This window comes from Neoarius graeffei, chromosome 3 (assembly GCF_027579695.1).
Source record: "Neoarius graeffei isolate fNeoGra1 chromosome 3, fNeoGra1.pri, whole genome shotgun sequence".
NCBI classification, from domain to species: domain Eukaryota; kingdom Metazoa; phylum Chordata; class Actinopteri; order Siluriformes; family Ariidae; genus Neoarius; species Neoarius graeffei.
In genome coordinates, this window is record NC_083571.1 from 120,663,013 (window position 1) to 120,686,674 (window position 23,662).

The 23,662-nt window shown below is 42.7% G+C and overlaps 1 protein-coding gene across 4 annotated transcripts in view; it reads right to left on the reverse strand.

The window, feature by feature from the left end:
* The window catches only part of col12a1b (collagen, type XII, alpha 1b), a 123,508-nt gene that overhangs the window by 84,620 nt on the left and 15,226 nt on the right, over positions 1 to 23,662 (reverse strand). For 3 of the 4 annotated variants that reach the window (XM_060918017.1, XM_060918016.1, XM_060918018.1), the window contains exons 11-15: positions 22,930 to 23,208; positions 21,452 to 21,727; positions 19,488 to 19,754; positions 5,654 to 5,923; positions 1,463 to 1,729 (exon numbers count right to left, since the gene is read on the reverse strand). The exons of the other annotated variant lie outside the window; for it this stretch is intronic. In XM_060918017.1, the coding sequence (XP_060774000.1) occupies positions 1,463 to 1,729; positions 5,654 to 5,923; positions 19,488 to 19,754; positions 21,452 to 21,727; positions 22,930 to 23,208 (1,359 nt within the window). The remainder of the gene's footprint in view (positions 1 to 1,462; positions 1,730 to 5,653; positions 5,924 to 19,487; positions 19,755 to 21,451; positions 21,728 to 22,929; positions 23,209 to 23,662) is intronic. 4 annotated transcript variants of the gene reach the window in all.

A 23,662-nucleotide genomic window follows, 5' to 3' on the forward strand; every position in this document is an offset into this window, starting at 1 on the left:
AAAACAGACCGACACAGATAGCCATCTTAGGACATGATGACAAAGTTGTACATGTACACCAGTAGTAGGAGAGGAGACACACCAAGCATTTTAACTGAACTTGAACTGACGTTAATTAGTTGTAATTAGTCTTATTAATAGTAATATCTGTTCTGTGAAATAGTGGATAAAAATGACTGATCTTTATTAAGTAAATTTGGAATAATTTTATCACAGTCCTTGTCCCATCTCCTTTGGCTTTTATTTACATTCCCACCTGTGTCTTTAGGAGGGGACCAGAGCATGGGGAAGGTTTGGAGGTTTCATTAATTCCTGTAAATATTACTGAACATAAAGACACCTATTATTCTCTAGGATATTATCTATGCCAAGCTGTTTAATAAAATATTGCAAACTCAGTCCCTGTTGTAATTATGTAGTGCACGGAGCATCTTCTTTCGGCTACTCCCGTTAGGGGTTGCCACAACGACACACAGTTCTGTGTATTTGATTTGGTGTAGGTTTTACACCAGATGCCCTTCCTGACACAACCCTCCCCAATCTATCCGGGCTTGGGACTGGCACTCAGTATGCACTGGCTTGTGCAACCCCACTGAGGGGTATTTTACCTAAACTGCGTGTCTTTGGACTGTGGGGGAAACCAGAGCACCCGGAGGAAACCCACGCAGACACTGGGAGAACATGCAAACTCCACACAGAAAGACCCCATCAGCTGTGAGGTTCAAACCCAGAACCTTCTTGCTGTGAGGTGATAATGCTAACCACTGCTCCACCATGTTGCCTACAAATTGCCCATCCCCAACACAGGGAGGTAGTGATGAAAAATAGCAATACAGATCTCTTTCGAGGCTCTGTAATCAGAATGAGTATGTACAGAGCAATTTGAACAAATATGGTGGTAAAAATAGTCCATCGATAAGTGTCAAAATGTCCATGATGCCCCTGGATCACATTCAGAATGAAATCTTTATAGGTAATTTTCTGAAGAAAACATAAAATGTCGAAATTTGAAATGTTAACTGTCATTCCTCATGATCAAAGTGCTAAATCTTCTATTATTCAGCCTTAGATTAAACATGTTAAGAAAAATAAATGCATGAATATTATGTGCCTTGATGTTATATTCCCAATAACAGAGGTGAAGATATTGGGTTGGGTATAAAATCAGTCTTGGCCTTTGTATTATTATGAAGTCAAAAGAAATGTCATATCTCAGTATAATGTTCAAAAATACAATGCATAAAAATAGTAATGGGAGTTGTTACTGGAAGGAAGCTCTTATTCACTTTAGATCTCTCTCTCTCTCTCTCTCTCACACACACACACACACACACACACTTGCTCACTCACTCACACCCTCACACACATACACACACACACACACACACACACACACACACACACACACACACACACACACACACCCTGTGACTCAGGGGCTTTGAATTATGGGCCAACGTACGTGTGGTTCCTACTCCTTGCCTTGCTTTGCCTTCTCCACGCCTGTAAATGGGGTGAACATTGATGTTATATGCGGTTATGGGCTTCAGCTTCTTCAGCATGGTGGATGTCATAGTGTGCGGCACTTTCACACTCAGCTGTCTGCCACCAGATTGGGGCGTGTATGTCACTCTGTAGTTCAGCACCCGGCCTGGAGCCGCTTGCCATTTCACTCTCATTGACTTTTCTGTCTCGTCGGACACAATAAGCGCCTTAGCCTCGGCGGAAGCTGGAGACAGAAACAACAGGATTACAAGAGCCGAACACTTTCGCACATGCCTAAATCATCAGACAAATTATAGTGTGTCAACCAGTACAGTACTAAGCTATGCAGTTTGCACAGAGCTAAAGTGGAACTTATGAGCTTCTCTGATTAATCAACCTACATCTGGAGTAAATGGAAAGAGTCCTGTCATATGGCAGTAATACAACAACAAGACAAACTATTGGTATCCTTCTGAGTGGACATTTGGCCCTCAGAGACATTTAATAATAATAATAATAATAATAATAATAATAATAATACCTTTCTACCAGCAGTAACTTGTTGCTCTGGCAAAACGAAGGTTGAGGAAAAGTAGCATTTTGAACAACGGAAAATATTAAGCAAGGCGTTGAAATAGACGAAAGTGCAGAGATTGGCTTATGAAGAAATTCACTGTTTCCACTTCATTTTGCTACATTTTCACTTTTGTATTCTGTGGATTTCAGTTCACTTTGTGCTCTCGTGAAATAGTCCAGAGACAGGCAATTAATTAATTTCAGATTACATTTTACAGTAACACTCAACTGAACATGGTTCCTATTAAGAAATTGTCTAGGGATGGCAGATGAACTAAACCCATAAAACACACAGAAACATTCATTAAACTGCACATTACTCCTATTAATTTATGATAAAAATAAAATTACATTCAAGATTTCAGTTTCTCTAAACTATTAACTCTGTATGTCTGAGGTGGCTTTTGACTGTCATTTCCTGTTCGACAGGAGCCAAAGACTATCTGTTAATATTTTTTGCTTATTCTCATCCAAATCTCTCTTGCATCCAAGAAATGACTGACTCCAAGACTTTTACTAGGAACGCTTTTACAAATGGAAAGAATGGTGGCAATCCAGCATACTGACTGACCCGAGTGAACTTTTGCATCTTGAATCAGAGCACAAGTTCCATTTAAAATGCACACATGGTGCAGGGACTCGTTAATTAGAAATGAGGCTAAACGCCTGAAAATATTCTAAGGTGGATATAAAACCACAAAAAAAAAAATCCTTCCTCATGACTCTTTGCATTATTAGATGCCTCACACAGGCAAGTTGCCATTGCTCCATTGACTGTCCTTGCACATTCATGTGTAGACAGAGAAGGCATACAGTCTTTAACTAAGCGTGTCCAAAGCCTGTTAGAGCCAGTCTCTGACATACGGCCCAAATTAGAACCGCCAGTGCACAGGCGCATGGTTTTAAAATTCTTTCACTCCATGGCCATGATGTTATCTCCCCACCCCCACCCCCTTCTTCTCTCACAACTATCATTTCACTTTTTCCACTAAGGAACAGCCAAGGAGACTCCAAACCCCATTTATATATTTATATGACTGAATCCCGCCACTTCAGCATGGTCTCAGCAAAAAAGAATCTGTCTGACTAACCCCGAAACTCTGATCTTAATATGACTTATCAGACCATGCTTTACTGAGTTGTAAATGAATGTGGTTTTGCCAGCAGTGACTATCAGAACAGAAGTCTCAGGTGTTGTGGTGGCAACTATATGAAATTTCTAGCAAGAGGGTTTAGGTTAGTAATCTTTGTTTTGGCACACTCTGGTTTTGAGGTTCACAAAAAGGAGAATAGAATCTATCTATCAAAAATGGATGTATTAACAATTCCCAAATGGGTTGTAGATCCCAGTAATCCCAATGCACAACTGGGCAGTTGACCATGAATGTTACTTACACATCCAGCCTGATGTTACATAAACTGGCCCTTAGAAAGACATTATTATCAGTCCATTATCGGTCGCATCACTCCTGGTCAACTATATGTCCTTTTAAGCCCATATCATGTCTGACATCTTGTGTATGACCACAGTAGTTGTCTTTTCAACAGATTCAAATAGATTACAACCAAATATTTAAACATCTTATGACCATATTGTAAACACAGCTTTGACACAACTTTTAAATGCCTTTTTCCTCACTAGGATAATAACACAAATTAGTTCACAATCCATGAATTAGAAGTCATGATAAGAAAAAGGTCAAAGTCCTTCTTGTGCCAGGACCTGGTCGTACCAAGACCTGGTCTTCCCAGGCAGTCTCCCAACCCAGTACTAACCAGGCCTTTAAGATGCATTGGGTGGTGCTGATCTCCGCTTCTATAGCCCTCTGCCTCTCGCCTATTGAGGTATTTCACCCACGTGACCAAGTCATGTGATGCTGCCATTTTGGACGGCATGGCTCGAATCAGTTTGAATGCGAGGAAGGCGACAAACGAAAAACATAAAAGAAAAAGGAGCGAGATGCAGAAAACACCTTCACTATCCAGCGACGTAGGGCATTTACAGGGCGAGCAGAGGGAGAGGTATTTGCAAAAATTGAGGTTAGCAGGCTTAGAGAACGACGTTTACCTGCTTCCACCAGGATTGTTCACTGATGTACGGAAGTACACGAAGCTCTCGTCTTTACCTGACTTCGGCCCACATGATCTGTATACCTATGTCGTTAAAAACCCATCGCCATACACAGGTATTGATCTGAAAGCGTATAAGAGTTTGGATACCTACAAAAATTTTGTGTCAGGCTGGGTAACATGCCTACATCAGCGGGTCGTCCCTGGAGCCGGTGGTCACCATCTTATTACAGCTAAGGTTTGTTCACATTTTCATTTACTTTCGGTCCTCAGGATAAACAAAATGTTATTAAATGTCATTGAAATAACTTCTTAGTCTGTTGAGACATGGCCCGTTATAAATTTGCTGTTACCAGGCAATGACTAAGAACTGTATTATTAGGGTCGGTGTAGTTGTAGCAGTGTATTAGCAACTAGCTGTTAGCACTAGCTAATGTCAACAACATCATAGCTGGTATGTTACTGTAGCAATGTTTACGTTCAGTCATTTGGATGACTGTTAAAACCTTTCAGTCTCAAGTTTTTCCTTTACTGGATTTATTAGTTTACTGAGCTAGCGTGCTCGGGCAGGCTGGGAGCTAGCGCGTGCTAGCCTGCCGGCGGCCGGCGCGCGCTAGCCTGCCGGCGCGCTAGCTCAGTAAACTAGTAAATCCAGTAAAGGAAAAACTTGAGACTGAAAGGTTTTAACAGTCATCCAAATGACTGAACGTAAACATTGCTACAGTAACATACCAGCTACTGTTGTTGACATTAGCTAACTTGACGTTCAAAATGGCGGACCCTGGGGCGTCACGTGACCCTGTGACATCAGGTGAAATACCTCAATACAGCTAGGGTTACAGTAGGGGGTTGGTCCTCTGGTAACTGCGAGAGTTTGACTCCCCACTCGCATCAGTATTGCAGCGTGCCTCACCAGATGGCAGTAGGTACCATTTTTATGATGGTCTTTGGTATGACCCAACCACAAGTAGAACTTGCAATCTCCCAATCGAGAGGCAGACACACTAACCACTAGACCAGCTCGCGGTATAAGAAAAAGGTTCTTGTGTAATAATTTCTGGAGCATTCTTAATTACAATGTTTTTTGGAGGGTGGGAGATAAAATAACTCTGCCTCCAATCTTAATACTTTCATGCCATATTTGAATCCAGTGCTATAGCTAAAGAGCCTAAAAATGTTGTTTCTAGCAGTACCTGATGCAGCAACCCTTTCCTGTCCTTATCCTGTCACCAAAAATATGGTAGACCAAACCATGGCTCTTGCTGTGGAGTATGTTTATTAATGTAAGTACTAACTGTCATATCTAGTAGATTAGCAGAAATCATTCTGTGGTTAAAATTGACTAGTTAACAAGAACACTACCTCATAGCTGATGTAGTGAATTCATTCACCCAGCACCAGAAATACAGAGTAATGATTGAGTTGAGTTTGGGATATCCTTCAATGCCTTTCAAGTTTACCTTTTCGGTGAAAATGCTACCCAAAAACCTTTAAAGAATATTTGATAAAAGAAACAATGTACCATCAGTGGTCTCTTCTCCCACCAAAGGTTCTCCCTCTCCAAGGTTGTAGGAGGCAAAAACAGATACTCGATACTGCGTTTCAGGGCTCAGGCCCTCCAACAGAGTACTGGTCACATCTCCTGGCACAGTTATCTCCCCTGATTCACCACTAAACTGCGATTTCCAGTGGACACGGTACTGCCTGACACGGCCTGGAGCAGCTGACCATGACACCATGAAGCTTGAATCTGTTACGTCGCTGGTTATCAGGTCTCTGGGTGAGCCTAGGTCTGTGGAGAAAACATACACAGCTTCGTAAATTAGAGGCTAATGAGGAACTTGCAGCAACTTTTGTTTTCTCAAAACCACATGGGATCACTGGGGGAACTCCCACTTGGTTTTATATGAATGAATTGGGAGTAGAAAACTAATCCCTGTTTGTCAGTTTGCTCTCCCTACTGAGTGCTAATGTGAAGGCTATAAATTCATTTGCAGATCCACAGAAATTAGGAGCTGGGACACACACATGCAGATCTCATAGTGGTATTCATATAACCTCTATATTTACAATGCTTTATTGTGCTGAATTGTTAGTCAAAGTACATGGCTTGCATGCTGACTATAGAACAACTGTCATATAACAGGAGTGTTTCCACTTTTCCCCTAAAACATCTGCTCTATATAAAAAGTATATGCCGTTATGAACATCAGCTCTCAGGATGTGTGTGGCCGCAATGCACTGTATCAACTCCAAAGCTAAAAATCCTTGCTTGGACTATATATGTGCAGCTTTGTGCTGGCAGTTAGGTCTAGAATGAATTCCTGACCTGCACCTCGGCCTGCACTGCTCCACCATCATTTAGTCAGCATGCTGCAGCAGGAAATCAAGGCTGAATGGAGATTTACTGCTGCAATAAAGATGGAGTTTCTTTTGGACCTCAATTTGTGGGTGCTTACAAAATCCTCTTTCCAATGTATAGTACAGAAGTGTGACACTCAAACCTCAAAGCAATATTTATAGGCAGGAGACAAATTAAAGGGAAAACAATGATGGCTCTGTATGCCGTTGGGCGTTCATTTAGCTTGGGTCCACTTGTCCCAAACCAATTCTCAGTTCTTCTGACTAATCACCTTTATCCAATCATGAAACATTTCTATCTGCCTGGGAGCAGTCTTTTCCAGGAAGACTCCACCCAGACACCCACATCCACAGTGCATGAGAGCTCACTGAATGGTCTGATGAGGATGATAATGGTGTAAATCTTAGGTATAGTCTTCACAATCATCAGATCTCAACTCAGTTGAACACCTATGGGCCAGTGCAGGTGATGTGGTGGACAACTCTCCACCCCCATCGTCAAAACACCAATTGAGGGTAAATCTTTGGAAAAATTGTGTCCATCCAGAGAGTTGTAGAATCTAGGCCAAGGCACGTTGAAGCTGTCCTGGCCATTTGTGTTGGGCCAAATCTTTACAAAGACACTTTATGTTGTTGTTGTTTTGTTTTTTTCCTTTGCCACCTGTCTGTAGATTAAAGTAATGTGTGCAAAGCTCTGAACTTGAGCATAGTTTATTTACATACGCACAATGACTTAGTACGCACTACATGCAGTAAGCTATGAGGACTCTTTTTATATGTAAATATGCAATTAAAATGTTCGCACTAGCATTACTAATTTCCTCTCCATTTTCTTTTCCATGTTCATCTGTAATGAATACTAGTATTTATGACAAATCCCAAATGTTCTAGAAATCCACATTTTTTGGCCAAAAAACTGATAATGAGCTAACTAGCTGAATGGCTTCAATATGTTCTCAGATTTTAATGCAATTCACATGGCCAGTTTTTTTTCTGTCTCACCAAAAACTAAATGAACAAGTTACTAAATTCAAAAATGTGACCTATCATCTGGTTACCAGAAACACATCAACTGTTACACTAATATATACATAAAAAAGAAAAGAAGAACTTTCATTTCAAGACTGATAAAAGCATTAGATTTACGTTATGTCTTACCTAATTTCATAGATCTGTGAGTTAGTGCCGTCTGATTTCAGACTAAATCTTTCCAGCAGCTATGCCAAAAATAATCTATCACATGAAGTATTCCGCTTAAGCATTCTTTTTCAGTTCTGGCATACTTTTCATTTCCTTAATTTTACTGCACACATGCAGCAAAAGAGACGTCTTCAGGATCTCGTCTGCTGGCTGCCATCCTACCACCTCTATTTTTCAGACCTTGAGGGCCTGGGCTTCAGGTATGGAAGGGTCTGGGTCATCTCAGACATCACATTTACAATATGCCATAAACAATTCCAGCCAGGAAATCTCAAGCCTCCCCCCCCCCCATGTAAGGTACATATATGGAGGAGGTCCCCCCCCCCCCCCCCCCTTTTTGGCCAAACAAAACAAAACAAAAATCCTTAACCTAGAAATAATACTACAAGTGCAATTTTACAAGAGAAATTTGATCATTTATAAGTTACACAGAGTATAAGCTAATTAATGGGTATTTAGCTCTCAACCATGTAGGCAATCAGTCTTTTATCCAGACCAAAAGCACAGTGACCGTGACAATAACAATAGTTTTTTTTTTTTTAAACTTTATTTATCGAGGGTGGCATAAAATATCACATGATAATATACATATGGCCCTCCACATTAGTGGATTAGTGGATTAGTTCCTGGAAAACTAAACATATACACTTAGCCTTGACCCCAAACCAAATTTCAATGGGTTTTAGGTTCTGCCTTACTATGAAAAGTCACCATTGGGTCACATATTGTGAAGAATTTAGATGAAATTAATGTGGATTATAAGAGTGGGCTGGTCACATGGAATATGCTTATAACATGACCTCATTTGAAGTTGGAGTTTTCCACAGAGGCAAGCATCCATGGAACTACATTCAGTGCTGACAAAAGATCCTTGAAGACCAACTTTGTGTTTGTAATAAATGTCATAGAAAAGTGATGTTGTCTTCAAATAATCCCCTTAACTAACCATTGGAATGGGTAAGTGCTGAAAAGGCACACAGTACTGAATTTAATAACATCCCCAGGGTCAGGGGCCTTTAGAGCAAAGCCAGAGCCAAACACATTATGCATTTTTCCAAATTCTCAGGGAGGGAAGGGTCATCCTCAGTTGACAGTTTCTAGGTGCTTCACCTTGTCAGTAAACTGTAAATAGAAAATGGTGCTTTTGGCCCTCTCCACACCAACTGATTCAGGTTGATTTCATTTCCACATTTCTTCTTTTTCCATGTCTCTTTGTTTTAAACTCATCCATCTCCATTTTATTGCTTGAAACTCTGCATCCCAAATCCATGTGAATTCCCATTGAATCAACTTCTTCATGTTTTGAAACATTTAACATGCAGCATGTTATCCATCCATCTATCCATTATTTGTAGCTGCTTATCCTGTACAGGGTCGCAGGCAAGCTGAAGCCTATCCCACCTGACTATGGGCAAGAGGTGGGGTCCACCCTGGAGAAGCCACTAGGTCATCACAGAGCTGACACATAGAGACAAACAACCATTCACACTCAAATTCACACCTACGGTCAATTTAGAGCCACCAATTAACCTAACCTGCATGCCTTTGGACTGTGGGGGAAACTGGAGCACCCAGAGGAAACTCACACAGACATGGGGAGAACATGCAAACTCCACACAGAAAGGCCCTCGACGGTCACTGGGCTTGAACCCAGGACCTTCTTGCTATGAGGTGACAATGCTAACCACTACACCACCGGCAGCATGTTATATAAAGTGGCAATTGATCTCTCTTAATTTGGGGAGATTCCTCTTAAAATAAAAATTGCACTATGTTGAGCATTGCTACTTCCAATATCACAAGATTAGGCTGTTTACATAGAATATTTATTGGCTATAGCATTATTCAGAGAGGCATTATGACATGGAACAACATTCAGCACTGATAAAAGATCCCTGAAGGCCAAGACCAACTTTGTGTCTGTAATAAATATCATAGAAAAGTTATGTTGTCTTGGGAATCCCCCTGAGGTAATCACCTTAACTGACCTGTCAGAACAACTCCCCATTTGGCAGAAACTGAATGCTTGGAGTCTTCTTTTTGAAATGATGTACTACAATAGATGCCTATGCTGTGACTTTGTAAGGTTAGGTTATATATTCTTAAAAGCTCTGTGAGATTCTCCAAAATTATGGATGTATGTTAGCTCCAAAAGCATGGACATCGTTAGGTCCATTTTAGGGGGGCCCTAAAATGTTCCCAAGCCCCCCTATAATTTTCAGTGTTATATATCTCATCTCATTATCTCTAGCTGCTTTATCCTTATACAGGGTCGCAGGCAAGCTGGATCCTATCCCAGCTGACTACGGGCGAAAGGCGGGGTACACCCTGGACAAGTCGCCAGGTCATCACAGGGCTGACACATAGACACAGACAACCATTCACACTCACATTCACACCTACGCTCAATTTAGAGTCACCAGTTAACCTAACCTGCATGTCTTTGGACTGTGGGGGAAACCGGAGCACCCAGAGGAAACCCACACGGACACGGGGAGAACATGCAAACTCCACACAGAAAGGCCCTCACCGGCCCCGGGGCTCGAACCCAGGACCTTCTTGCTGTGAGGCGACAGCGCTAACCACTACACCACCGTGCCGCCTAGTGTCTCTCCTTCTCACCCCCGGCGGGGGGGTGGTATCCATGTCATCCTCAAGCTCGGGTCCTCTACCAGAGGCCTGGGAGTTTGAGGGTTCTGCGCAGTATCTTCGATGTTCCTAGGACTGCGCTCTTCTGGACTGAGGCTTCAGATGTTGTTCCTGGGATTTGCTGGAGCCACTCTCCCAGTTTGGGGGTTACTGCCCCAAGTGCCCCCACTACCACGGGGACCACGCAACCCTTGACCTTCCACATCCGTTCCAGCTGCTCTTTCAACCCTTGATACTTCTCAAGTTTCTCATGTTCCTTCTTCCTGATGTTGGCGTCAGCTGGGATCGCCACATCTATCACCACCACCCTCTTCTGCTCTTTGTCCACCACCACTATGTCCGGTTGGTTAGCCAGGATCTGTTTGTCAGTCTGGAAGCTGAAGTCCCACAGAATCTTGGCCCTGTTGTTCTCAGCCACCTTCTGTGGTATGGCCCATTGGGACTTGGGTATTTCTATTCCATACTGGTTGCAGATGTTCCTGTATACTATCCCAGCCACTTGGTTGTGCCTCTCCATGTACGCTGATCTAGCTAGCATCTTACACCCTGCTACTATGTGCTGGACTGTTTCAGGGGCTTCTTTGCACAGTCTGCATCTTGGGTCTGATCTACTCTGGTAGATCCTGGCCTCTATGGCTCTTGTGCTTATGGCCTGTTCTTGTGCTGCCATGATTAGTGCCTCTGTGCTGTCTGTCAGTCCTGCATTATCCAGCCACTGGTAGGATTTCTTGATATCAGCCACTTCCTCTATCTGACGGTGGTACATGCCATGTAGGGGTTTGTCTCTCCAGGTTGTCTGTTCCTCCTCCTCCTCTGCACTCTCTTCAGGGTTCTGCTGCCTGAGACATTCACTTAGCAGTTCATCCTTTGGGGCCATCTTTCTGATGTATTCTCGGATTTTCGATGTTTCATCCTGGACCGTGGTCTTGACGCTCACTAGCCCTCGGCCTCCCTCTTTCTGCTTAGTGTATAGTCTCAGGGTGCTGGACTTGGGGTGGAACCCTCCATGCATGGTGAGGAGCTTTCTAGTCTTGATATCTGTGGCTTCTATCTCCTCCTTTGGCCAGTTTATGATACCAGTGGGGTATCTGATGACTGGTAGTGCGTACATGTTGATGGCTCGGACCTTGTTTTTACCATTCAGCTGACTTTTCAGGACCTGCCTTACTCTCTGGAGGTATTTGGCTGTGGTTGACTTCCTTGTGGCCTCTTCATGGTTTCCATTAGCCTGTGGGATGCCAAGGTACTTGTAGCTGTCTTGGATATCACCTATGTTGCCCTCTGGTAGGTCAATCCCTTCAGTCCGGATCATCTTGCCTCTCTTTGAGACCATCCGGCCACACTTGTCCAATCCGAATGACATCCCTATGTCATCGCTGTAGATCCGGGTGGTGTGGATCAGCGAGTCTATTTCTCGCTCGTTCCTGGCATACAGCTTGATGTCATCCATGTAGAGCAGGTGGCTGATTGTTGCCCCACTACGGAATCGGTACCCGTAGCCGCTCTTCGTGATGATCTGACTGAGGGGGTTCAGGCCTATGCAGAACAGCAGTGGTGACAGCGCATCTCCTTGGTATATGCCGCACTTGATGTTGACTTGGGCAATGGGTTTTGAGTTGGCAGTGTCTCTCCTTCTCACCCCCGGCGGGGGGGTGGTATCCATGTCATAGTGTTTTATATATATATATATATATATATATATAAAATAGTGCAGACTTGCACATAACCCAAACCAGCAAGAAAATGAGTCAAACAATAATATGTCGTCAAGTCAAGTTTATTTGTATAGCGCTTTTAACAATAAACATTGTCGCAAAGCAGCTTTACAGAATTTGAATGACTTAAAACATGAGCTAATTTTATCCCCAATGAGCAAGCCTGTGGCGACGGTGGCAAGGAAAAACTCCCTCAGATGACATGAGGAAGAAACCTCGAGAGGAACCAGACTCAAAAGGGAACCCATCCTCATTTGGGCAACAACAGACAGCCTGACTATAACATTAACAGTTTTAACATGAGGACAGTTTCGTTGATGTTATAACTCTTCATTGATGGAAACTTGAGTGCAAAACTGTTCATGATAACTGCAGTCCTAAAGTTAGCAAGACAACTGTAGTCCTCAGCCATAAAAGCATTACTGTAAGAGTCCAGAGCATCTTCCAGGTATAACCCTCAACTGTCCTCATGGGGCCGTCCTTCACAGGAGCGGTGCGGTAAAACTCCGACCAGACACAGGGCACCAGGATGGATCAAGCAGGTCCGAGGGGCAGAAGAGGCCAGCATCTCAATCCCAGGACCAACATGTAACTCAGAGGGACAGATTCTAGCTACGACACGAATAAAATTATCGTTATGTTTCCCAGCATAGCCAAGTAGGCGGGCATGCGTGGTTCAGGCGGGAGCTGTATGTTATTAGGCCTACTTGCTGTAACATTAAGTTCCTGAGGCCGGCAGAGTTGTTAAGAGAAGAAGAGGACTTAATTCGCAGTGAATGATACAGTGAACAAGAGATTGGAAGTTGATGTCAGTCATTGTTAATTGCTTAACATTACCTACGTTTATCTAAGGGGAAGAAAATGTGATGTTGTAGGCTACTTGTCCCTTTTAACATTATGGCAGCTAAATTGAACTTTATGGAAATATATTAGCGTGAACAGTTAAACTTGACAGCTTTCTATATTCTGTCCCATCTGTGTATTGGTATGTTCTTCAACTATTGCGAGTGAAAACTAAATGCCATTAGTAGCAGTAGTTATGGCAAGAGAAGATTTAATGTGTCCTTTCAATTCATTGGCTAGATGGATATATGACGATTTTTTAAGAGAGTGAGTGAGGAACAGGAGAGTGACAAGGGAGCTGATGCTGAAGAGGTCTGTGTGATCGAGGTCAGTAAATGTCAACAGAGAAAACAGGGCCGAGTTCAACCAATCCATCGTTTTGAGACGGTTTAGCTACAGTTTGATCTAGGCCACTAATTGAACGAGGTAGCCTATTTGGCCACAACATAGTAGCCCACAACGCTTTCCTTGAGTTAAAGTAAATAAGACCAAGTAAGACCTTAGTTTTTTTCTTTGTGTTTTAGCCCATCTCGTAAAGTAGCTCTAGCTAGCACTTAAATAATGAAAGCTGTTTTTGAGATAGGACAGAAATGGTGAGCAAATTTTCTTTCTAAACTTCACTATCATCTCATCTCATTATCTCTAGCCACTTTATCCTGTTCTGCAGGGTGGCAGGCGAGCTGGATCCTATCCCAGCTGACTACGGGCGAAAGGCGGGGTACACCCTGGACAAGTCACCAGGTCATCACAGGGCTGACACATAGACACAGACAACCATTCACATTCACACCTACGCTCAATTTAGAGTCACCAGTTAACCTAACCTGCATGTCTTTGGACTGTGGGGGAAACCGGAGCACCCGGAGGAAACCCATGCGGACACGGGGAGAACATGCAAACTCCACACAGAAAGGCCCTCGTCGGCCACGGGGCTCGAACCCAGGACCTTCTTGCTGTGAGGCGACAGTGCTAACCACTACACCACTGTGCCGCCACACTTCACTATCAGTTTAAGCTTATTTATTTGTTTGATATCTGCTCTGAAAACTAAGTGTCCCCCAAAGGGTTAAGGTATACGGTATTCTCATTTGGCAGAATAAATGTTTGAGAAACATTCATATTTGTCTGTATTGTCAGATTTCACTAGGATTTTGAATGAAGCTAGTTGTAACTAAACTAATTAAATAAAGCACCACACCATTATGTTGTCTCCTGTTCAGTGCATTAGACTGAAATAAATAGCTTTATTTGGAATATAACCTAATTAATTTTTACCAAATGCATTGATGGAGATATTTGCAAACATCTTTCTTCATAAACATAGCCCCAGCCTCTAATGAACTGATTTAGACTTATTTTGTTAATATAAAGAATATATCCTGAAGACTTAGGAGAGAAATAGCAGGGTAGAAAAAGAAAGTGATCCAAATAACAGATTCTGATAAATGTTCTTCAAATAATGAATAATTGACGAAGCCAATGTAGGAGCAATAAAAAAAATTTTGGCGCACACGCCCATTACTGAACACACTCCTGGGGCTAAGCCCCGCCCATCTCTCAATCCTAGTGACGTCCATGTCCAAAAGGATCTACAATGTTACTTTCAAATGCAATGTTTGTGTTTCAAAAACTGCTGATCTCCTGGGGTTTTCACACATAATACAGAATGCTGAACAGCAGTTCAGTGAGCAGAAGTTCTGTGGATAGACACGTCATGTTGATATGAGAAATCAGAGGAAAGTGGCCAATGAGTGCGTACAGGAATGCAACGGTAAGTCGTATAAACACTCAACAATTGTGGTGAGCAGAAAAGCAAACCAGAAAGCACAACGCATTGAAACTTGAGGTAAACATAGGCTTTCACTCTTGTCAACAGATTCTAAGGCTACAGTGGGCACAGGTTCACCAAAACTGGACAATTGAAGATTGAAAAAACACCAAGCATTACAGATCACACCATGATTTTTATTTATTTCCTTTGAAATTCATTCCTCTTTACTTAAGCAGCTGCTTTATTTTTTTCTGTTTCCGTCGCCACAGGCTTGCTCATTGGGGATAGATTAGGGATAAAATTGGCTCATGTCTTGGGTCATTCAGATTCTGTAAAGCTGCTTTGGGACAATGTCTATTGTTAAAAGCGCGATACAAACAAACTTGACTTGACTGTTTTTAAACTTGGAATACTGAACTGACTTCATGAGCATCTTAGTCTGCTGTGCATTTTGGCCGTGATTTCCCCAATTTATCAAAGTAAGGCTACAGTTTCTGCCCACCACAAAGAAAAAACTTTCCACAGGGCAAGTAGTTAAGAAATACAGCTCAAATGAATTCCAAGATTGGTGGCCTCTCAGCACACCCTTGCAGCCTATAAATCCCCCATGTGGCCTGCTGCTGTTGACAAGCCTGTTCACGCCCCACCAGTGAGTGCCATGCCCTAGCAAAGGTCAAAATCCTCCTACTATTATACAAAAAACTCAGGAGTCCTGGAATATGTCAAAGCCTCTGTTTCTTTCCCCGCGTCTGGAAGTTAGGCATTAAAATGTCTTGAAAAGATTGCAATTCTTGGATAGAAGAAAGTAGTGAAGGTCAAAGCACTGCTAACACAGTCATTATTTTCTAATTAGCAGTGGAGTCCTGGAATATGTTGGAGCCTTCATTTCTTTCACCACTTTTGGAAGTTAAACCTAGAGAATTCTGAATAAACTTATTTTCACTTGCCCTTTTACTAGGTTCCAGAAGTTTCATGCTTACTGGATTGATCAAATATCTGTGAAATCACAACACTTGGATGGAGGAAGGTAAAAAAAGGTGCTAAAAAGTGGCATTAAACTCACATTGTTTTCTAAGTACATAGGGATTGCTGGAATATTTCAGCACCTCCTTGTTTACATCTAGAAGTTAAAGATGAAGATGAAAAGATGATCCCAAGTTATGGCGGGAGTAAGGAACCGAAATTCAATGCACTCATTGTTCTCTAAGTAGCTATGGATTACTCTTGTTTTTGGATTACTTTTGTGTCTGGAAGTTAGGCAGTAAAACATCTTTTCAAGCTTTTTAGTGCCCAGTTGCACTACATTTGTGTTTATTGGATTTGACATGTGATCTATGAAACCACAGCTCTTGGATGGAACAAGCCAGAGGATGATTAACATCCAGCTTAAACTTCATTGCTTTCCAACTATCTAGGACATTCAGGATGTTCAGTATGTTCAAGCCTCTGTTTTCTATCTCCATTACTGGAAATTAGGAGAGAAAATGTCTCTACATTGGTTAGAGCTTGTCTTTTGATTACAGGATTGCTAAACATTCCTAAGTAACTGGAATGCTGAAATAGGTTGGTGACACCATTTCTTTATCCACGTTTGGAAGTTAGGCAGGCAAACATCTTTAAAACAACAAACACTGCTCCTATGGCCCTTCTACTACATTTCTGTTCCAGCAAATTCATGTTTATTGGATTGTGCAAGCTATGTGCTATGAGGTCAGAGCTCTTGGATGCAGGAAGGCACAGAACATCTCACTTAAATAGCCACTATTATCCACATAGCTAGAAAATGCTGGAATATGCTGGAGCCTTCATTTCTTTCTTCACTGACAGAAGTTATCCATGAAACCCTCTCTATAACAAAGTCTTACTTGATCTTAGTTCCAGCAGCTGCATGTTATGTGGATTATGTAAGCAGCTGTGAGATCACAGCTCTGTCAGTTCAGCATTGAAATTTTCTCTATTTGTCAATGGATGAACGGAAGAAGTAACATCACAATATATCATAATCAAATGGCTTTACTTGCTGAATTGGTCAAATCCCTTCCATATGGCTCAAAAAACCAAAGGAAGGAAGAAACTCAGACTGTCGAATTACATCAGAAATGGACACATCAGCCAAAGTTTGAGGACAGAACTGCTGCATTCCAAGCAAGTCCACACAAGGTCCAACACAGCAGGAGAAAGTGTTTCATAACCATAACCCATCCCTCTAGCTACCACTACTATCACCAACCATACAATGCTCTCCTAGCCAGACCAAATTCCAGCTCCACCCAAGCCAGAGTTCAGTCATGGGTGCAGCGCAAGCAAGGGTAATAGTGCAAGTTCTCAGTTTTGGATGTCATTCTGCTTTCAATCAGCCTCCTAATGCTCTAACCAACCCTGAATGGAAAGGGGAAGTTGGTTGCTGGGTATGCATATATATCTCATCTCATCTCATTATCTCTAGCTGCTTTATCCTGTTCTACAGGGTCGCAGGCAAGCTGGAGCCTATCCCAGCTGACTACAGGTGAAAGGCGGGGTACACCCTGGACAAGTCTCCAGGTCATCACAGGGCTGACACATAGACACAGACAACCATTCACATTCACAGTCAATTTAGAGTCACCAGTTAACCTAACCTGCATGTCTTTGGACTGTGGGGGAAACCGGAGCACCTGGAGGAAACCCACGCAGACACGGGGAGAACATACAAACTCCACATAGAAAGGCCCTCGCCGGCCACGGGGCTCGAACCCGGACCTTCTTGCTGTGAGGCGACAGCGCTAACCACTACACCACTATGCCGCATATATATATATATATATATACACACACACACACACTAGCAGGTTACCCGGTGTTGCCCGGGTTTTGCAAAATTCTGGGTTGCCCCCAGACTTCCATGTCAAATTTGGTGAAGATCCATTGAGAAATGGTGATGTTAACCCAAGACAAACAAAAATCCAAACATCCACCACCCAGGGGCCCAACAGGGATCCCCTAGGGCCCAAATATGGAATTTCTGAGTTCTGCCAAATTGTGGCTATCTCCTGTGCCTACATGCCAAGTTTAGTGAAGATCTGTCGAGATTTTGTGTTAGTAAACATAATGTGAATGGCATTGAGGGAAGGGGTGGGTGGATGTTGTGCCCCCCAGGGACCTCCCTGGGGCCTGTACATGAATTTTGTTTATATCTGCAAAATTCTGGGTTATCCCCGGACCTACTTGCCAAATTTGGTGAAAATCCATCGAGAAATGGCAATGTTAGCTCAAGACAAACAAACAAACAAATTCTGCCGCTTATTATATAGATGTCTGTCAAGTGACTTTGACTCTTAAAATTCATGCATATGCAGTTTTAAGACAATGTGGTAAGGCATTGAACTGAATCTTTTTCCACCTTTATGTTTTTGGGAAGACCCTCTAACAGTCATTAAAATTTATAAGTAGACCCTCCAATTTTCAAATAATATGAATTAGCTGGGGTGGCACGGTGGTGTAGTGGTTAGCGCTGTCGCCTCACAGCAAGAAGGTCCGGGTTCGAGCCCCGTGGCCGGCGAGGGCCTTTCTGTGCGGAGTTTGCATGTTCTCCCCGTGTCCGTGTGGGTTTCCTCCGGGTGCTCCGGTTTCCCCCACAGTCCAAAGACATGCAGGTTAGGTTAACTGGTGACTCTAAATTGAGCGTAGGTGTGAATGTGAGTGTGAATGGTTGTCTGTGTCTATGTGTCAGCCCTGTGATGACCTGGAGACTTGTCCAGGGTGAACCCCGCCTTTCACCCGTAGTCAGCTGGGATAGGATCCAGCTTGCCTGCGACCCTGTAGAACAGGATAAAGCGGCTACAGATAATGAAATGAGATGAATTAGCTGATGTGCAAAATCTGGCTGCTGCTCTTTAACTGTATCTTACACAGAACACTGTACAACTCCTCTTTGGGGGGAGGAGGGGTAACAGGAGGACAGAGGACGGGAAGGAGCAGTAGCCTAGCCTGACAAAAAAGCAATACTGGACAATGTGCAATACAAATGTGCAATACCTCTCCTGCTGGACTTTTTTTCATATCTTTTTAACATAGTTGTATATGTAAATAATTTATTTATCTAGAAGTTTTCTAACGATTTAATTTACAGTATCTAGAAGTTCTCTCTTTTTTCTATTCTATTCTCTGTTTATCCTATAATGATACTACTGGAATTTAAATTTCCCTGAGGGAACCCTCCCAAAGGGATCAATAAAGTTCTATCTAATCTAATATAATCTTAGGCAGAAGAGAAACAGGAAATTTTTCATCTCATCTCCATATACAGTCCTCCAAGCTTAGAGAATTTCAACTTAGAAACTGAACTCAATACCCCAATTCCTCAAAGCCTTGGTTCACTTCTTCCCAAGTAGAGTTTGCCTCTGGTTAATATATTGAGCAGATGCCGGAACTATATTTTTCTGATCACCCCAGACCCTCATCTCCAAGGACAGTTGTTTGGCCTCCAACACCTCCAAATGGCTGTGCTCAACCTATTCTCATTTTACATAAAGTCATTGCCTGGAAACTGACCTGAGCCCCTTGAAACCTGTCCAATAAGCAGCACTTTAAAAAAAAAAACATACAATACGTAACACCCAGGCTATTCTGAAGGCAAGTGACCCAAACTAAGTCACTGGGATGGACATACTGGACCAGTTCACTTTATGACAATTATACAGTGCAAAATGTGATGCAGATTGCAAGAATACTTATGGACCCTACTATATGTTAATGACATATGACGTGTTTGGTTAGCTAACCTGTCACTTACACAAAGAAAAGGCACACATTCAGGGATAGTAAGATTATCTACTCACCATCAAGAGTGGTGCCAGTGCCCTCCAGGGGCTGGCCAACACCAGAGGAGTAATAAGCTCGGACAGAAATCTGATACTTGGTGCCAGACTGCAGGTTTTTGAGCTTGGTGGATGTTTCCTCTACTGATAATTCTTTTGTCTCTCCACCCTCAGTTGGTTGATAGGACACCATATACTGCTGCACCCGACCTGGCGCCGGCTCCCATTCCAATTGTAATGATGATATGTCCTCATCAAAAACCCGCAAGTTCCGTGGAGAACCTAGCTCTATAGAAGCATAAGCAAAGCAAGTGGTTAGGGACAAAGGCCAGGCTGGGGAATCTACAAAGCTAGCATTAATAGCAATTACAGTTTGAATCAGATATTAGGTTCTCAATGCCAAAAGCATGATATAGCTATTGAACTATGTGAATCCTGTCAGTTCTGGAGCTAAAGACAAGTAAAAGACGGATGGACAATGTAGGTCTCTACTGGGAAGAAAATACTTTTAGCTGTATCTTCTTCTTCTTCTTCTTCTTCCTGCTGTTCTCATTAGGGGTCGCCACAGCGGATAATGTCCCTCCATCTCCTCCTGTCCTTCGTATCTTCTTCTGTCACACCAACCGTCCTCATGTCCTCCTTCACCATATCCATAAATCTCATCTTTGCTCTTCCTCTTTTCCTTCTACCTGGCATCTCCATCTCCAGCATTCTTTTCCCAATATACCCTGGATCTCTCCTATGTACATGTCCAAACCATCTCAATCTCACCCCTCTCACTTTGTCTCCAAGCCGTTCTACATGTACTGTCCCTCTAATATACTCATTTCTAATCCTGTCCAATTTTGTTACTCCCCATGAAAACATCTTCAACTCTGCTACCTCCAGTTCAGTCTCCTGTCTTTTTGTCAGTGGAAAGTACTCTTCTTCATCTCCCTTCTTCTACCTAAAATGCCTTCCTAAAAGTCTCCCTAAAACATTTTTTACTTGTTTATTCATGACAAAATGAAGCAGTAAGAAAGACAGTTTTATCCCATACACAGTTGGGAGAAAATTTGCACATTATGAAATGTGAGTTGGAGAAAATTTTATTGCATAAGATTTGCCTTCTGCCATAACAGACATATCACAGAGCATTTTTCAGAGCAGCCAGATAGGAGCAGCTGGAACATACAAAGGCGCTAACCATATTGAGCAACGATAACAAGTGTCTGGAATGCCACTGCTTTGGCAAATGGAAATCAGTTTGTTTATTTCCATCAGCCTCCCCTAATAGATGGTTGTTGCGTTAGCAAGCAGTCTCATCTCCTGGGTAACGTTCCATCACCTATAACCTCCCACTGAGCAAACAGAAATGTGTGTGTGTGTGTGTGTGTGTGTGTGTGTGTGTGTGTGTGCACGCGCTCGTGTGTGCTGAGTCTCACTGTGCAAATTTCCACAGGGAAAGCCCTGCTGCCTGAGATTACCATTTTCCATCCTGAAAGCTTAATAACGTGTGGGGTTGGAATTTTCTAAATGGCAGGATGTCAAATATTATTAGAATAAAATGAGTGGAGGGAGGCGGCACGGTGGTGTAGTGGTTAGCGCTGTCGCCTCACAGCAAAAAGGTCCTGGGTTCGAGCCCCGTGGCCGGCGAGGGCCTTTCTGTGTGGAGTTTGCATGTTCTCCCCGTGTCCGCGTGGGTTTCCTCCGGGTGCTCCGGTTTCCCCCACAGTCCAAAGACATGCAGGTTAGGTTAACTGGTGACTCTAAATTGACCGTAGGTGTGAATGGTTGTCTGTGTCTATGTGTCAGCCCTGTGATGACCTGGCGACTTGTCCAGGGTGTACCCCGCCTTTCGCCCGTAGTCAGCTGGGATAGGCTCCAGCTTGCCTGCGACCCTGTAGAAGGATAAAGCGGCTAGAGATAATGAGATGAGATGAGATGAGTGGAGGGAAAATATGCATCATAAACATTCTATGTGCCTCTTTGTTATTGAAACTCACCCTCTTCAGTTGTACCATCAATTTGCCTTTGCTGCCCAGTGCCTGACGAGTACTCAGCTGCCACATTCACTCTGTATGTAGTGAGTGGGAGGAGCTGTTGGAGGATGATACTGGTCTCAGGGCCCTGTGTAAAGGCCTCCATCATGGCGCTGTCACCTCTGACTGGAATATAGGTCAACCTGTATCTCACCACAGCTCCTGGAGCTGGTGCCCATGAGACACGGAAACTGTTGGTGGTCTCCTCCGAAACACGGAGGTTACGTACGGTTCCTTGCTCTGCAGCAAAAAAGGCAGTCTTTATAACTCATCAGTGTTTTACAACTAATCATTCTTGCTTGACAGACAATAACACATGGTGTGTTGTAACTCTGTGTATTGAAGCAGACATGTCTTCGGCCCTGGTCACACTACAGCTTGCAATGGATTTGCAAATAGTTGGTGATGAAAAATTGGTAGCGTCACCACCAATCATGTGATGTTCAACAAATTTTCTCCAAGCTTCACAAGTTGTTTTTTGGTGTGTGTCTGCCTTGTGAGTGGCCAAAAATGTTGCAAAAAAATTTCAGGTGGCGATGTTTTTGTCGGCAAACTAAGCAGTGAATACTCACAGGTGGGTTTGGGAATACTTCCCAAAGCTTGGGGAAGCATCGCCACCAAATGCCTCATTTTCATCAATAACACATCACAAAGTATTGTGAGCTGTAGTGTGACCGTAGCCTTAGCATTGGAATTTATATATTACCATTTTGTGATCATGATTAAAATATTTTTAAATTAATTTTTTTTCAAACGTGTAAAGAGGACATTCAAATAGGATTTAGTTTTATGCACAGATTTCACAAATGGCTAAAAACATGGATTTGGATCAGTTTTGAACAATGAATTCTTTAATTATTAGCAGCAACTTAGCATTAGTCAATATAATAATCTCATCTCATCTCATTACCTCTAGCCGCTTTATCCTTCTACAGGGTCGCAGGCAAGCTGGAGCCTATCCCAGCTGACTACGGGCGAAAGGCGGGGTACACCCTGGACAAGTCGCCAGGTCATCACAGGGCTGACACATAGACACAGACAACCATTCACACCTATGGTCAATTTAGAGTCACCAGTTAACCTAACCTGCATGTCTTTGGACTGTGGGGGAAACCGGAGCACCCGGAGGAAACCCACGCGGACACGGGGAGAACATGCAAACTCCACACAGAAAGGCCCTCGCCGGCCCTGGGGCTCGAACCCAGGACCTTCTTGCTGTGAGGCGACAGCGCTAACCACTACACCACCATGCCGCCCAATATAATAATAATAATAATAATAATTTTTTGTATTAAATGTTGACACCTATTTGGTGGTGGAATTTATTCCAGAATATATTTCAGCATATAATATTAATAAGAGCAAAATTAGCTGGAAGGTAGTCTGTTAGTCTGATCTATTCTAAAGACAAGTTTAAAAAAAAAAGAAAGAAAGAAACTGACCCTCCAGTGTAGTCTCAAAGTCAGTGAGAGGTAAACTGTCTCCTTTCTCATACTGAGCAAAGATGTTGACCTTATACTTGGTGAGGGGAGTGAGGTGGACCAGCATAGCAGTGGTGGTGTCTCCTGGTACTGAGACGGACACATAATCCGCATCAGGATAATCAGCAGGTTTATATTTGACTAGGTAGGACTCGACATCTGTAGCATCGCTAGTCCACGTGGCCCGGAAACTTCTGGAGCTTATTTCAGAAAAGCTCAGGGACTTGGGTGATATCAAACCTGCAACATGATCACAATTCATAAAATGAAAGCTCATTCAATTGTGTTCATCATCCTAACCTAACCTTTACTCAACTTATTCCATTATTATCCACTATATAACAATTATACAACATGTGCCAAACATTTACAATATGCAGGCATGCAGAAATACATTTGGGGTTTGTAGTGCAGACATTGTGGCTGAGCTTTTACACAATAAACTGTAACCATTTGTCTTTGCATATGTGAGCCACGTGTTCATCAGATCAAAAACATTAAAAAGGTAAATGAGACTCATTTTGAAATCCTTATTATAATTGGAAGCATGTGAGTAAATTAGTTCTGCTGCTGTTAATTTGAGTTTAAAATTACATTACAAGAGTAATTTCAGCAGTCAGCTCACATCCATAGTTACATACAGTATGTTAGTTTTGGACAGCAAAATATAACTGAAGTCATGTGATTATAAAAT